General features: G+C 38.4%; 2 protein-coding genes across 2 annotated transcripts in view; one reads left to right on the forward strand and one right to left on the reverse strand.

Annotated features, from left to right (window-relative positions):
* Positions 1-18020, reverse strand: part of LOC134675243 (transmembrane protein 216-like) — a 489019-nt gene that overhangs the window by 99322 nt on the left and 371677 nt on the right. The window lies entirely within an intron of this gene.
* LOC134675271 (equilibrative nucleoside transporter 1) overlaps positions 1-18020 on the forward strand; it is a 50130-nt gene that overhangs the window by 18727 nt on the left and 13383 nt on the right. The window contains exons 2-5 of the mRNA XM_063533491.1: positions 1366-1470; positions 14115-14227; positions 15022-15146; positions 17152-17297. Coding sequence (XP_063389561.1) covers positions 1366-1470; positions 14115-14227; positions 15022-15146; positions 17152-17297 — 489 coding nt within the window. The remainder of the gene's footprint in view (positions 1-1365; positions 1471-14114; positions 14228-15021; positions 15147-17151; positions 17298-18020) is intronic.

Here is an 18020-nt window from a genome sequence, read left to right on the forward strand (position 1 = left end):
CCTGACTGTGGATTGTTAATGTCAAATTTTGACATTGTACGTATTCGAGAACTTATGATTTTTCCCACATCAACGGGAGATCAACACGATACGTCAAACGTCGCTTGTCGAATAGGGGTCCAGAGCTTCAAAACTTGTCAGCACTCAGCAATATACTCTTATCAGTCTTGCCCCATTAAAGGCCTACAACAAATTAACGTCTTTTACGTCGATTCGTCATTTGACATCTTCAGATACTCGTGTTGTTTTGTGACCACTCAATCAGGTGATTCAATTCACAAAAACCTAACTAAACTGACCAGTATACATCTAACCTCTGTTCTCGTACATTTCTTTCTAATCTAGTTATCAAATTACTCTAGGAAAGCCAAAAACTCGAGAATACATCGGCAGATCACACGACACTCGTAAACCACGTGACGTTTGAAGTGGGAATCGCAATTTGGCCGGATTTCAGCCACTGAGTCACGTACCGGGAACAGTCGTGTCATTCATGTTTCAAATAGAGCCGATAGAGGTCATACACAGATTTAGGTACTATCTGTTTTAGAAATTTAAGAAAATTGGCGATTCAAATGCCTTTCCTGTTAGTCCAAAACTACGTCGACGTCTAATAGAGATATTGTTCGCTTCAGTATCTTCTTCTATCTTCAGATTATTCTTTTGGGGGCAGAAGAGAAAACTGTCTCTACTGATCTAATTAGAACTTAAAGTCTATTGGGATAAATGGAACACCGGTACAAGTAGAGCAACTGCGTGGGAACGTCATTCTGTTCCTTTTGCCCAGAATAAATATGTGACGTTCCACGGTAAAAGGTACCTTATGGCGTCTGGCGCTTACGTCGCCTAGCGCGGCAATAATATTGGAGCGGCGTTAATAATAGCCTAAGCGCCAACCGCCATAAGGGACCTTTACCCGTGGGACGTCACATATAAAATATGAAGTATGATATGTGCATGAGGAATGTTATGAAAGTGAAGGAAGCGAAAGAGTTATGTCAGGATCGTAGCAAGTGGAAATCCGTGGTCTCTGCCTACCCCTCCGGGAAATAGGCGTGATTATATTGTATGTATGTAAATATAAAATTTGTTTGTTTTTGTCCACCTGCCCAATGAGCAAATTAACGCAAAGTTTATTTTTATCACACGATACATACCTACCTTATTTACTAAAACCAAAGTCACGGTGACATGACACCGTATTACACTGTACAGAACTAATGTAATTCGCATTTTTGACTTTACGGGCGTGTGTTACCCTTGGAACTAAATGTTTTTCAAAGCTCTTTAGATATTTCTCTATTGAAAAGAAATTCAAGTATGTTGCCGCCGTATATTTTAATTGAAATGTTTTTTTGTCAGCAGGTTGGGAGGCGGAGGAGAAGGCGCCGTTCCTTCGCAATGAGCCCGTCAAGCTCACGCCGGCCTGGGAGGGCTCCAACCTTCCCAATGACACCCTCAACCTCAAAGGTAACTAGCATTCATCATCGTATCAGCCAGAGGACGTCCACTGCTGGACATAGGCCTCCCCCAGAGTGTGCCACATCGATCTTGTGCCACCCGCATCCAGCGGACTCCCGCGACCTTTACCAGGTCATCATTCCATCTTGTGGGGGGGTCTACGCACGCTGCTCCGGTACGTGGCGTAAGCAGCATTAAGTTATTGGTATATTTTAATCGGTTGAATCCATAGAGTAATAAGCAAGCTTAAAATGATCACTCCATACAACTGGTTAATAGCCTGAAAGCTTGACATAATGAAGACATGACGACTAAGGGCAGTCATTAGGGCGTGATTAGGGTGCCCGTTGTGAAACTCCGCCGTGCCTTCATTATGTCAAGCTGTCGGGCTAATAACCAGTTTTATGGACTGAGCACTCACAGCTTACGTACTTATTTCTCTATGGTTCAAGCATACGGCTGCGGCGCTGAGTATGGGAAAATACTGGCGGCACGATAAATAGGTTTTTGGTTTGAAGCCGGAGCATAATTTGGGCATCCTCAAGTAAGCTAAATAAGTAAATAAGTGTGAACTTCACGACCTTTAGGAATAAAACACTCAAGGAGATAACTCAACAAGTATATACTCTACGCAAATTAGGTTTTCGGAATGATTACGACTATACGACTTGACTATGTACGCAAGGTGTGGCGACAACCGGAGACCCAAAACCGTCGCATAAGATCCGATCGGATCGTCTGCACAGTCGTTGTGGTAATGTAAAGTATTGACGGAATCGACGTTCGGATTTTAATTAGCCGTTTCGGTATTGTACTTAATTAATTTAAATTGATAAAAGCTTAAGAAAAAATACGATTTCTTATATAAAAACAGCGATAAGAGAAAAACAAGACCGGTTTCAATAAAACAAGCTAAAAAATAAATCAAACAATCGTGCTTTAGCAATTTTGTCTAAAAATCATAAAGGCCGCCCTAAAAGAGAGTAGGGTAGGTGCTCGCGAGTACTCTTATGGCGTATGAATGGAGCCCCCAATTTGAGCCGGTTGATTACCTTTCAAGTTGAGCGGATGCCACTGGACGACCCGCCCAGGCGCCCACGCTCTCACGTTGTTATACACCTACATAATCCCTTCGCTGGGTCAGATGTTGCAATGTTGTTTTCTTGTTTAGGAAATAGCCGTATAGTTCATAGTGCGTGTAAACGAGCAAGCTTTTAACGGTAATATGCTTGTGTATTGGTTATGGTACATGTTAAATATCAAACGACATAAAAATGTAAATTTACGGTATAAAACCACGATATGAGCGGCCAATGCTCTTTAGGATTCCGTACCCAAAGGGTAAAAAAGGGACCCTATTTCTAAGACTCCACTGTCCGTCTGTCTGTCTGTCACCAGGCCGTATCTCATGAACCGTGATAGCTAACCAGTTGAAATTTTCACAGATGATGAATCTGTTGCCGCTATAACAACAAATACTAAAAAGTACGGAACCCTCGGTCGGCGAGTCGGACTCTCACTTGTCCACTTTTTATTGTTCCTCCATTATGCACTTTACACGTACCTACAGTCAATATACCCACCAACCAATCCCCACAAAGATCAAGCAAGATCCATTGCGTTATCATTAAAATAGTCACCTCTTCATTCATAAAATCATAGCCTAAGCAAATTAGAAAAATCTGCGGAAATAATTCGTGTAGTTTTGAAAATTGGTACAGGTATACCTTGTGGTGTCCAGATAAACATACTAAAAGTCCTCGAGGGTAGGGGGTGTGCTGGGGGTGTAGAGGGGGGTTGAAGGTACTTTTTTTCATATTTTTGCTCATATCTCGAATATCTGTACGAATAGCATTATAATTACTTAAGACAAAAGTTTTAACATAAAATTTACTACAAATTTGGTTATGTTTATTTTTACTCTGCGATCAATACTTTAGGGGCTACAGGCTGTTAAAGTTAAATAAGTAATAAAAAATAGACGGTTTAAGAAAACGTCGTTTTTTGTAATTGTTCATCACAAATAAAAAAACCGGGCAATAGACCAGCGGTGGAACAAAAATGGGTTTTGATAACATTAAAGTTTTTTCTTTTTTGATATGTTATTGTAAGCATGTTAAATAACATTCATGTAAAAAGTTAGAAAATTCTAGGTGGAGCGTTCGGCCATATTTAAATATTTCAATTTTTGCTAAATAACTATGTAAATATAAAATTAAAGTTACAAAAAACTTTAACATATTCAATAACACTTAAATTTATTCACAATATTCGGTTTTTAGAAATCTGGAACAGCTGCTTTCTGGTGAACGTAAAAACACGAATTATTATGTAAATACAGAATTAGAGTAGCTGATATTGCAAAATTACGATATTACCTATCAACTTAGTATACATGTAAAAAGTTAGAAATGTAGACAATGTGCTTGTCTAGATATTGATTTCTGGTTAAGCAGTATAGCCAATATTGAATTAAAGTTTGTAGAGTTAATACTACACGGTCATAATAAAGATCTTACTTCTCACACAAAAGATTAGAAATATAAAATCACGGCGACACTAAATACTGATACGTAAGTATGCATTCCGAGCTTATATTAAGTTACATTTCAAACGCGGCGTTTTCGCGCGCCGCGCTGTGCGCCGGGGCAGGAGGCAGCGATCGACGGTCGCGGGCTAGCGGTTAGCGCGGTGACCTTAAAAATACGCAAAGCGTTTATAAAATTATTATCAATGGTAAACAGTTATTTTACACAGTACACTAATGGAAACTTACCTTTCCTTATTTATTTCTATATGTACTAGGGATTGCCCGCGGTTTCGTTTACGTAGAATTCGTTATCGTGTTAAGTATAGAAATAATAGATACATTTGAAAATTATTTTAGGTGCATTGTCATACAGATAACTACCCTTGTTAAAGTATTCTTCAAATTCAATACACAGGTGTCATTTCAATATAATTTTGCGTAATTTGGCGCTTTTAGGTTATAAATGACTAGCGACATATATTTTTTAAGAGCGATCATCTCCGATAATATTTACTTTATCATAAAATCAATTTCAAACTAACGATATTTATCATTTTAAAGTCAATATTACCAACCAACTGATCCAATTTACCTACGGAAACAACTCAAAATTTGCATCAAATTAAATGCCACTTTTCTTATCCGTTTGGAACAATCAAGAGGGCCTTTACGAGCTGATGTGATGAAAATTTTATTTAACCTTCGTCCCTCGAAACCTTCACTACGCTCAAGGTTCAATTTTACGAACCACTCGCTACGCTCGTGCTTCAATTTTAGAATGTTTGAATTTGTGAATGTACTTCCTGCCTCGCACAGCCAAACTGTGGAATGAACTGTCCGATACGACCTTCAAACCTTAAAAGACCCCCATCTTAAACGCGCGTCGGCAACGCGCTTGCAACCCTTCTGGTGTTGCGGGTGTCCATGGGCGGCGGTAATCGCTAACCACCAGGTGATCCGTCTGCTCGTTTGCTTTCTATTTAATAAAAAAAAATGTTTCGCTTGTTTGGGTATCAATATTAGCACGAGCGGTTAATCAACAACTTTTCCCCTTGTAAAACAAATAAGGTAGGTGAAGTGCAGGCATATGAGACCCGGCGGGTAACAAGGCCCAGCATTCAAAAATAACAATTGCTCCCCATTATTCCCAATTATTCTGAATTTGTACTTGTTGCTAAGAAGGCCCACTGTCAGTGCAGGTAAAAAGGTCCAGTCCCGGGCCTTATTGAACGTATGAGATGAAATATTAGATTAAAATATTTTAAGATAATTTTGAATATTTTTAATCTCTTTTTTTTAAGGTCGATTTGAAGAAACTTCTATAAAATTATGACTTATAAATAACACTTGTACTGCGTGGGCTGTCAAAATTGCTGCAGACTTTTCTTGGTCTAACTCTAATAATTTATCACTTGCTTTATTGACCTAAAGACGTTTATAGAATCTAACTCTAATAATTTATCACTTGCTTTATTGACCTAAAGACGTTTATAGAATCAAAAAGTCTAATAACATTGAGGCACTTATACTTTTTAAAGGCAGTAACTATTTACAAGTGATTTTTTTTGTTAATACATAGGTAGGTATTTACGATAGAAGTGCGAAAAATAGATATTTTGCAACGAGTGACAAATTTTAACACACGGCCAAAGGGAGTGTTTTAATGTGCTTATTATAGCACCGGTGTCGTAATGTAGCACCAGATGTACTGTCAAAATTATGTTAAAAGATAATACTTATTTGTTACGAATAAATATTTATACTGTAAAAAATTATCCCACCAAACACATTTTCATGTAAATTGTTGCTAAGACGAAACCATAAGACTCGCACTGTCAAAAAGTTGTCAGATCTCTTGTCGAGCCAAGCTTCAAACTCTACAAGCCCTAACTTCACTAACTCTACACCTTAGTCAAAATATGTGGCTTGGCTGTTTCGCTACCGCCACATGGGCATAAGGTGAAAAATTTATTAAATTCATTATTTTTAGGGTTCCGTACCTCAAAAGGAAAAATACTGAACCCTTATAGGATCACTCGTGTGTCTGGCTGTCCGTCTGTCACAGCCTATTTGCTCCGTAACTACTGCACCAATAAGTTGAAATTTGGTATACACATGTAAGTCTATAACCCAAGAACATACATGTAAAGTAAATAATAGAAATTCAAATAAAGGGGTCACTTTTGAGATGAATGATAAATAGAAGAAAAAAACACTATATCTTGTTATATATCAAATTAAGGGGCTCATTGTGAGAACCTCAGATATTTTTTTTAATAATTTTAAAATAAATCGTTTAGAAGTTATTTAAGAAAATACGCAAAAAATGACCATTCCCCCTTATCTCCGAAACTACTGGGTCTAAAATTATGAAAAAAATACACATATTAGCTCTTTTCCTATAGATGCCAGAAAAACCTATTAGAAATGTGCAGTCAAGCGTGAGTCGGACTTAAGTACCTAGTTTTCCGATCCCTACGGGTTTTTTAAAGACATTTTACTCACTTTTCTCAAAAAAAAATATATATTGTTAAAATTGTGTAATGTACGGAACCCTTGGAACGCGAGTCCGACTCGCATTTGGGCGGTTTTTGTATTATACTTACAATAGTTCTTGTAGAAACGAAACGACCAAGCCACATACTTTTGGTGTAGAGCTAGTAAAGTTAGAGGGCTTTTAGAATTAGAAGCTTGGCAAGAGATCTGATAACTTTTTGACAGTGGTTTCATTTGGGCAACATTTTACATCAAAAAGTTTTTAGTGGGATTTCACTTCTTTTTGTAAGATGCTTATGACAATCTTCCATGCCCTAATTTAAAGGGTTGGGGGTGATTTACTATTAAAAATCCTGAAATAAGTATCTGGGGGCATCTGTTACACAATGTACTTCTTACTGATTCCCTATATAAACCCTTCATCCCATAAGGGTAATCTTTGGGGTTGAAATCTGCCTTCACCCCGTAAGGGTAAACTTTGAGGTTGAAATCTATTCTATATCCTTCCCCATAACAATACCTATCTACATACCAAATTTCAACTAAATCGGTTCAGCGATTATTGATTCCCCATACAAAATTAAACCCCCTCTTCATCCCCTTAGGGATAAAAAATTAATTTCAAGTTTTTGAATTTATTTGTTGTTTGTGTACTAAAACTATCTTACATACCAAATTTCAGCTTCTTAGAGGACTTCAGGAAGTACCCGGTATTGATGATCATCAAGTGAGTGAGTCAGTGACGAAATCGAAGTTTTTAGATATGAATAAAATCTAAAGTATAAGAGCTATGCAATTGATATGCTTAATAAGTCCGAGAACTTTGTTTATCTGGTATAATCCAACCCCAAGTTATGAGGGTTCCGAAACACGACGAAGCGCTTCGAGAAAAGGTAGATAGTGCCCTTATGCTTTGCTCGTCTTGGCAGGGGCACTGCCGTGCCCCCAGATGTTAAAAGATGATACTACTGTAACTAATAAAGATTTATGTTTAGTTACCTACTATTTTCGCGTAAACTAGACAATTTTTATATCTTTAGTTATTAAGGCCCAAAATAATTATTTTCACTTATTATAAATAAATCCTCCTGTTATGAAGTATCAAATATTGTTATTTGTATATGTATAACTCTTAAGTTAAAAACAATAAAATCTGTTATTACCTACTGTCGAAATGATTATTTTTTGCGGGATTAAGTAATACACTGCTAGTGTTCAATAAGGCCCATAATAGGACTTTTAAGGTATATTTTCCAAGAGTATCGTAATATTTTTATAACTATTTTGGTATAATGAAGAAACTTAAATAAATGAGAAATCTATTTGAGTGAGTTTTTCATACTTCATATCCTGTTTATTAAAAAAAACCATTTTAATTTAAGGTGGGCTCTATCTATATAGGCATATACGGCCCACACGGAATATACAATAAGGTAAGTGGCCTCACTTACCTTATTGTATATTCAGGATGTATACCGTGTAATATTGAGCAGTTGGTTTATAATATACATATTATGATATTGACCTTGAATAGGACAGGACATGACAATAGGAACCAGAAATAGGTATAGTTGGTCAAACCATTAGTCAGTAAATAAAAACAAAAAACTATATTCATCCTTTTCTTTTGGGTGCTAGTACTAGTGTAAGTCAAAGATAGTATGATGATTCTCTCTGTCTATGTTTGAAATGAGACATTCCTTTGACAAACTATGTATAGTAAAAAATAGTTGTGAATATCTTGTACATTTTTATTACAATATTAGTCAAGATAATGAAATATAGCTGGTCAAGCAAATCTTGTCACAAAAAAAAGGCGCGAAACACAAATTTTCTATGGGACGATATCCCTTCGCGCCTACATTTTTCAAATTTGCCGCCTCTTTCTACTGCCAAGATCTGATTGACCAGCTGTAGGTATTTTTACGTAATAAGATATTTTAATTTCACGTAATGTCCGCATCTAATTTATATTTGTGCACGGTAAACAAACAAATGAATGATAAGAAAAGACAGACAGTGTTACTGAGCGGGAGGTGGGGCGAGGGGCGAAGTATAGGTAGGCTATGATAGGCTCTCGAGCGCCGCGCCGGCGACTGACGGACCAGCGCGGCGTATGTATGAATTTCGCGCCTTTTTAACTAGATTTTACTATTACAATGCAAGCTACACGCAGAAATTTCTTACTTTCCACAATATGGCTGCGTATATTATTTTATAGTAATAGACTTATTTTTACAGACTCTAATTCAATATTGGATCTTATAGGACAAAAAACGCATATTAATTCTAGAGCATATATCTTATTCTTCTAGCTTTTTAGCGTGCCTATTAACTTAAAAAATGAGATATGTTGTTGTGGATTTATTAAACTTTAATTCAATATCGACAAAATAATAAGCTAATTTGTAGTTTGACAAAGAAGCACGTTAAAAAAATTTCTAATAATTTTACATTATAAAGCGTCATACATACTTATTATAAACAATGGAACTTAAACATTGCACTTTAATTCAATATTAAAAAATCATTACTAAAAATATACAGGGTGATTCATGAGACGTGAGCAGGACTAATCCTGCACACTCAGTAGCTGATAATTGATCGATCACCGTCATATTTAGGTGAAACAACCACACTTTTTCCTATTTTTCAACTTTTTGGTGAGGGCAAATTTAATTCTCTACAATCATGGTCACCCTACAAGACCTAATTAATAAACATAAAACCTCTTTTACGAAGAAAATAAAATGTCAAACCTGAGTGAGATACGAGTTTTCAAAAGTAACCAGACCGTGATGACAGTGATGACATTCAATTTGACACAGAATATCGGTAGTTTAGTATTCTAATGTTAGGGTGACCAACCATGTCGTAAATAAATTAATAACTTTTTTTTCAACACGACTAGAAAATTAAAGTTAACCTCACTAATACTGATAGGAAACAGTTGCTTATAATTTACGAAATGCGCAGTGCTAGTCCTGCTCATGTCTCCTGAATCAGCCTGTATAAATACCTAATTTATATCTAACGCTCGTTCTAACTTTTCATCATATATTGCAAATATGCTTAAAAATATGTCCCATATCAGATAAGTATCACTTTTTCAACTTTAGAATTATCAAAACTTATAGTGCAAAAATCCGGTCCCACTATTGAGCTACAAGTGCGAGTCTGACTCGCGCACGAAGGGTTCCGTACCATAATGCAAAAAAAAACAAAAAAAGCAAAAAGAAAACGGTCACCCATCCAAGTACTGACCCCTCCCCACGTTGCTTAACTTTGGTCAAAAATCACGTTTGTTGTATGGGAGCCCCATTTAAATCTTTATTTTATTCTGTTTTTAGTATTTGTTGTTATAGCGGCAACAGAAATACATCATCTGTGAAAATTTCAACTGTCTAGCTATCACGGTTCGTGAGATAACCTGGTGACAGACGGACGGACGGACGGACGGACGGACGGACGGACAGCGAAGTCTTAGTAATAGGGTCCCGTTTTACCCTTTGGGTACGGAACCCTAAAAATTAGCTTAGAGTAAGCAAGCTAAGCAACCTACTCATAAAATATAAAAAAATAGGCCATATGCATGTCGGGCCATGCTCAGTGTAGGGTTCCGTAGTTACCCGTCTGTCAAAATAGACTATTTGCCATAACTCAAAAACAGCTGTACCGATTAGGTTCGCTATATTTTTCCTTGAAAGTATTTACTAAGTTATGTTTTCACGATTTTTTTCATATTTTTTGGACCCATGGTTCAAAAGTTAGGGGAACTAAGGGGTAAATCACAACTTTTTTTCTTTCAGATCGATTATTTCCGAAAATATTAAGTTGATCAAAAAATGGTTCTTGAAGACCCTTATTCGTTTTAAAAGACCTATCCAACGACACCCCACATATAGGGTGGAAGCGAAAAAAAATTTCATCCCCACTTTAATGTAGGGCAACCCCAAAAAATTTTCTAGTTTTCATGTTTAAATTTGACACGAATATATAAATCAGTTACGCTGACAAAGTTGTAAAATATAAATTAGAAAAAATATTTTTTTAGGGTGGCTGCCGTACATTAAAAAGGGGATGAATTTTTTTTTCGCTTCCACCCTATAGTGTGGGGTGTCGTTGGATAGGTCTTTTAAAACGAATATGGGTCTTCGAGAATAATTTTTTGATCTGCTTAATATTTACGGAAATAATCGATCTGAAAGAAAAAAAGTTGTGTTTTCCACTTTAGTTCCCCTAACATTTGAACCATGGGTCCAAAAAATATGAAAAAATTCGTGAAAGTAAAGCTTAGTAAAGACTTCCAGTGAAAAATATAGCGAACCTAATCGATTAAGCAGTTTTTGAGTTTTTGCAAATAGTCTATTTTGACGGACGGGTAACTACGGAACCCTACACTGAGCATGACCCGACATGCTCTTGGCCGGTTTTTTTATATTTTATCAGCAGGTCATTTAGCTTGCTTATTCTCAATTAAAATTTTTATTTATGATGAACAATTATGAAAATACGACGTTTTTTTAAACCGTCTATTTTTTATCTCTTATTTAATTTTAACAGCCTGTAGCTCCTAAAGTATTGATCGCAGAGTAAAAATAAACATAACCAAATTTGTAGTAAATTTTATGTTAAAACTTTTGTCCGAAGTAATTATAATGCAATTCGTACACATTTTCGAGATATGAGCAAAAATATGAAAAAAAGTACTTTCAACCCCCCTCTACACCCCCAGCACACCCCCTACCCTCGAGGACTTTTAGTATGTTTATCTAGACACCACAAGGTATGCCTGTACCAATTTTCAAAACTACACGAATTATTTCCGCAGCTTGCCCAAATTCGGCTTAATTTGACGTGGCTATCATGAAATTTTACAAGCCTTTGTTAGTTAGTTTTTGTTTTATGATTTATTCCTTTCTTACAAATACATAAGTCAAAATCACAGATAAAGACAAACGACTAATTGCTACTTAAGGATTGAGTTTTGTTTATTTACCAGTTCTTTTATCGTTAACTTAACGCCTGTTTTTCCCTATCAAAGGTTCATCCCTTTTATACCCCGACAAACATGGATGGTCACTATAATTAGGGACTTAAATAATCTCAAACATACCAGCCCAGACGACCCGGGACAGACAGTCCTAGCGAAAAATTATTAGGAGAGCTAACCCCAAATGATGGGATTAAGGCTAGGAAGAAGAAGAAGAAAGGTTCATCCTTTTAAAACTTTAATTCATTGAAAATATAAATAATAATAGAATCAAAAAGCGATACGTAAAAGTTAATTCTAACAGCATTTGTACTGTCAGTATGATAATAAACTTTCTGCGACCCCACACGATCGGTCTCCATAAAGACCAATTGAAATGACAGAAGTGCAAGAGTCAATGGGCTAATTCGCGTGATTGTAGTTCGCGCTACTACGAGCGTAATAACTTTATTTATAGCCGGCTATACGATTGACATTGCTCACAAAACACGCGCCTAGGGCGAGCCAGTATAAGATTCGTAGCAGAGAGGTAGAGATAAAAAACAGTACGGTTACCATCAGTTTCTCACTGACATAAACGCCGTCGAGAACGTAACTTTGGACGTTGGACGTCAAGGTTTGGACCACCCTGTATAATAAGCATACAACAATACCTTAGGTACATAGACTGAGCAATCATAATTTCATAATGCTTTTAGTTTTGCCGCAGTTTGTTGACACACCCAAGTTTTTTCAGTAAATCCGTGTGCACTATTATCAACCCTGTACAAAATACGGCCTAAAACACGAACTAGGTCGCGCCGTTGCCATGCATAATTTGAAAAGTTCTAGAGAAACGAAAGGATATTTTTTAATACAGTTGCTCAAAAAGTGCTACTTTACGTAGCTGTTTAGCGTGCGGAAAGTTGGTTATCTCGAACTAGTGCTTTTTACTTTTCCAATTTTTTTAAATTTATACTTGTTCCAATTCACGACTACTTATTGATGAGTGTTAATATTAGTTTCCTTTAAACGTCGTAATCAGCATAAAAACCTACCGTTAATGTAAGAATACGAAAAATATTACATATTTCATATTTAATTACTTACCTCTTCATCATTATAACACGTTTATTTTTTAATATTCAATATTGAAAATTCCGTTCTTAATAAGTTGACTGAATGGAACGGAATAGCTGCCAAACGCCCATAGATATAATATACTTAAAGACGACGTCTAACCGAGCTGTCACTGTTACCACTTTTGTTTAGTGTACGATTAACAATGTTTTTCTTATTTTTTCGCAACTGTATTAAAAAACGTCGTTCGATACACGTGCGGAAATGTCATTCTTCACTCGTCCCGATATTTCGGTACTCGTGAAGTAATGACATACCTTCCGCACTAGCATCGAAATGTACTATTACCACATCAAAAGTTAAGATTGAAGAACGGGCTGAGAGTTATAGGTTTGGGTTAGTATATATCGAAAGGCAGGAGGAAGGGTAACTAATTAATGAAAATAATAAAATATTTATGCAGAAGCACAGAATAAATAATAGTACCTACTAGGTATAGAAGACTCTCTCTAACAAAACGCATCTGTTACGATCAGGACGGATATGGCCGCTAGGTGGCGACAGCGCGCCACGCGCGGCTTATGGCTAACCACCAAAATTGGTGTGAAACGGATGTACTTGTAGTGTAGCTACCTGTTGCAAAGCGACGAAATCGCGGAGTGAGCCACGCCTGGGTCTGGGTTATATTCTTAGTACCTATGGGAAGCCAGGAGGCAAGAATAAAAATATTTATGCAGAAGGTAAAGTCCTAAAGGGAGACCTGGAGACTCCGGCCTGCATGTCATTGGAGTCTCTCATAAAACTAAAATTGTTTATAATAAGTTGACTTGTAGCAAGTTAACAACTTATCACAGTACGAGTAAGGTAACGATATAATTGGGTAATAAAACCAAAACAACAAATAAAGTAAATACGTTACCTTAAATTTTAATTACCCGGCTTAATTTATTTTTCATAGTCGTAAAAACTGACTCTGCCGTCATTTATCACGTGATTCAGCAAAAAAGAAGCCCAAAATTTCGCTACAGAAAAAATAAAAGAATCACTTTAAAATTTTATTTTATAGGAAGGGTCATGATTGTCATGATTAATCTTTATGTTTTTGTGTCCTATCAGTCCTATGTCCCACCGTTGCGTCAAAATTCGGGCAATTTTAGTAAATGTGGATTCAATCGATACGTTTTTTTAATGCGGGTGGGTCTCATAGCCAACATATTTAACCGACTTTGTAACACGAGATGTCGTTGATGATGAAAGGATGCTCATAGTGTTGTGTTCCTGCCGGTAAGGTTGTCAGAGCTTAACAAGGGTGCGCAGTGTTAGGATCCTCTGAAGTTGCAGTCGTAAGTACATAGGCTACGGAGACTGCTTATCATCAGGCGAGCCGTATGCTTGTTTGCTATCGACTTAGGGCCAGTTGCACCAACCACAGTTAACAGACTGATTAACGTCACGCAGCAGAGATCTATGATACTTTTAACATTTAGCGATCACTTTGGTGCAACCGACCATTAATATTAAAAAAAAAAAAAAAGAACGAATTAACATTATTTAAACTTTTGTTTTTGTCTCCAGGTATAGCCATGGACCTGACCCCACCAAAGGACCGATGGCACCTCATCTACATAACCCTCTTGATACACGGGCTCGGCACGCTAACAGCTTGGAATATGTTCATCACAGCCAAGGTAATTTCAACATCTGATCAATGGAATCTTTGTCTAAAAATTCTGTACAATGTTAGAGCCTGTACGTAGGTCAATATTAGTGAACGTTTCGAGACCTTAATTTCTATGGGCACATTTATGATGAAGAATTTTATCCCCCGACGCAAAAAGAGGGGTGTTATGAGATGTATGTGTAGTGGCATGGTAGCTTCAGATAAACCGATTTCAGTGCGGTTTATGTCAAGCAACAGGAAATATCATACAAAAGTTATACAAAGTTGAGATTTCGCGTCAAATATGTGTATAAAGAATTAGACGGTCACATTCTGATTTTGACCCACATTTTTATTCCTTTCAAGTCAATTCGAGTCAATAGATGATAAAGTTAATTTTAATGTTCCAAATTTTACTTATTGCTCTGAAAATTGTGTTAGTTATGTCAAAGTGTCGTCTTCCGCACGCAAACAATGTCGGATAACTAGCAACCTCATACTTTGATTTGGCAACCGCATCACGTGATCGATCCAGTGTGATTGTATCTTTAGGAACTCTTTTATAGTTCGTTTTTTTAGCATTAGAAATAAGTTAAACAATCTTGACGTGTCTTGTTTTTGAAAAACACGTTTTAAAAATAAGTCATGGCAAATATGTAACAATTATGAATCTAATACGATCATTTGTATTCTCCTGCTTTCATAAATAATAGCTACTGATTATAAAAAGCATTTTTCAATTAAAAGACATGTCAAGATCGCTTACCTTTTTTCTAATGCTAAAGAAAACGAACGATAACATTTCCTTTTATCATGTTCCAGGACTACTTTACCACATACAAACTGGTTAATACGTGGTACGAGGGCAAATACATGGACTACACGGGGCTCGCCGCACAGATACCCAACTTCTTGTTCAGCTGGTTCAACGTCTTCGTTAGGATGGGGTGAGTGAGCTGGCTGTCTCTTTACCTATACTCCATTTACTAGGACTACTTTACTTACAAGCTGGTTAATACGTGGTACGAGGGCGAGTACATGGACTACACGGGGCTCGCCGCACAGATACCCAACTTCTTGTTCAGCTGGTTCAACGTGTTCGTTAGGATGGGGTGAGTGAGCTGGCTGTCTCTCTACCTATACTCCATTTACTGGGACTACTTTACTTACAAGCTGGTTAATACGTGGTACGAGGGCGAGTACATGGACTACACGGGGCTCGCCGCACAGATACCCAACTTCTTGTTCAGCTGGTTCAACGTGTTCGTTAGGATGGGGTGAGTGAGCTGGCTGTCTCTTTACCTATACTCCATTTACTGGGACTACTTTACTTATAAGCTGGTTAACACGTGGTACGAGGGCGAGTACATGGACTACACGGGGCTCGCCGCACAGATACCCAACTTCTTGTTCAGCTGGTTCAACGTGTTCGTCAGGATGGGGTGAGTGAGCTGGCTGTCTCTCTACCTGTACTCCATTTACTAGGACTACTTTACTTACAAGCTGGTTAACACGTGGTACGAGGGCGAGTACATGGACTACACGGGGCTCGCCGCACAGATACCCAACTTCTTGTTCAGCTGGTTCAACGTGTTCGTCAGGATGGGGTGAGTGAGCTGGCTGTCTCTCTACCTGTACTCCATTTACTAGGACTACTTTACTTACAAGCTGGTTAACACGTGGTACGAGGGCGAGTACATGGACTACACGGGGCTCGCCGCACAGATACCCAACTTCTTGTTCAGCTGGTTCAACGTGTTCGTCAGGATGGGGTGAGTGAGCTGGCTGTCTCTTTACCTATACTCCATTTACTGGGACTACTTTACTTACAAGCTGGTTAACACGTGGTACGAGGGCGAGTACATGGACTACACGGGGCTCGCCGCACAGATACCCAACTTCTTGTTCAGCTGGTTCAACGTGTTCGTCAGGATGGGGTGAGTGAGCTGGCTGTCTCTTTACCTATACTCCATTTACTGGGACTACTTTACTTACAAGCTGGTTAACACGTGGTACGAGGGCGAGTACATGGACTACACGGGGCTCGCCGCACAGATACCCAACTTCTTGTTCAGCTGGTTCAACGTGTTCGTCAGGATGGGGTGAGTGAGCTGGCTGTCTCGACATTTACGACAGTAAACACTGGGACTTTTATCTTCTTTTATCTTCCTGACGCTGAAGTATAAAACCGGTTAGAGTGACCCCACACTAGCGTCTGCCGAGCGTCGTCGTCATCAACTCTATGGCTGCTTGTCGACACAACGTTGGCGCAACTGCGCAGCGACGCCATTTTCCATAGCGCTGACTAGACGCTCAAAAGACGCTAGTATGAGGTGGCCCTTAGACGTTGTCTTTCAGTGTCCAAGGATGGTATTCCACCTATCAAATCTCTTTCTCCAATGTGTCTTGCGTCTCGCATTTTGCTTAATGAGAAAGTGAGACACAATGAAGTTGGACAAAGAAATTGGACAGGTGGAATACTAAATTAATTTTTTAAACATGCAGATACGTCCGCGAGCGATATTCCAAATTTTATATTAAAGGAAAAAATGGAAAAATTTACGCTTCGGCAGGACTTGAACCCGCAACGGGTAATTGAGATCTAACCAATTGAGCTATGGAAGCCTACCAGAATCTCGCGAATATTTCCATTCCTTCCCTTATGTATATACGCCTTTGGGGAAGCGTATAGCCACATCTACCGAAAGACGATTACATCTTTTGGCTCCTCTACACGATGGGCCAGCGCCGGCCACTCCAAGGGACGCGTAGAGGGAGCAAGTGATATTGCTATCTCATTCTACCGCATGGCTGCGTCCCTTGGAGTGGCCGGCGCTGGCCCATCGTGTAGACGTAGAGGAGCCATTTTAACGGCACCGGCAAGGTGTAATAACTACCCTAAGCAATGGACCTGTTTGTAGATTCCATAATTTATCAATTATTTGTCTTCAGTGGAAACCTGACCACGCGCATCGTGTGGTCCCTCAGCATGGAGGTGCTGATATTCGTGTTCACCATCGTGATGGCCATGGTCGACAGCAGCCAGTGGCCGGGGGTCTTCTTCTGGCTGACCCTCGTTTCCATCTTCTTCTTGAACAGTAAGTCAAAGCACAATAAATAATAGTACTAGGTACAGAAGACTCACTCTCTAACAAAACGCGTCTGTTACGATCAGGACAGATATGGCCGCTAGGTGGCGACAGCGCCACGCGCGGCTTATGGCTAGCCACCAAAAGTGGTGTGGGACGGATGTACTTTTAGCTATCTGTAGCAAAGCGCCGAAATCGCGGAGTGAGCCACGCCTGGTAAAAGGAGCATTCCAGGAAATTGTCTACCGTTTGTCCCGTACACGAAAATATCGGAAGATTTTGCGGGTATAAGAGTTTCCTTTTCTATGACAAATGGTCGAAAATATGCACAGAAAAATAATAGCCTGCTTTAAATGCCGTAAAAACAGTCGCAACACAGGAAATAAAATGCGTTTGTACGGGACAGCCCGTGGAATGCTCAAAAAGTTGTTCAGCACGGTCTACATATTTACTTCGCAGAGCTTGCTTAAACGTCGAAGAAACATCTTGTACAGTCAGTAGCAGAAGTTGCTAAGCTGGCCAGGTGTTCAAAATGATCTTGACGCGACTTTATTGTTAAGAGAATAATCAAGGTACAGTGCGACATACAATAGTAGAAAATAAACGAGGGCGCCACTTTCTACGTCACTGTCATATTTTTGACGTACAAGGCAACAGTTTTTTTTTCTCTCTAGCCTACTTTGGTGTCCCACTGCTGTATGGATTTTTTATGTCGTTTTATTTCATTTCGAA

The sequence above is a fragment of the Cydia fagiglandana genome, chromosome 21 (assembly GCF_963556715.1).
Source record: "Cydia fagiglandana chromosome 21, ilCydFagi1.1, whole genome shotgun sequence".
Taxonomy (NCBI): Eukaryota; Metazoa; Arthropoda; class Insecta; order Lepidoptera; family Tortricidae; genus Cydia; species Cydia fagiglandana.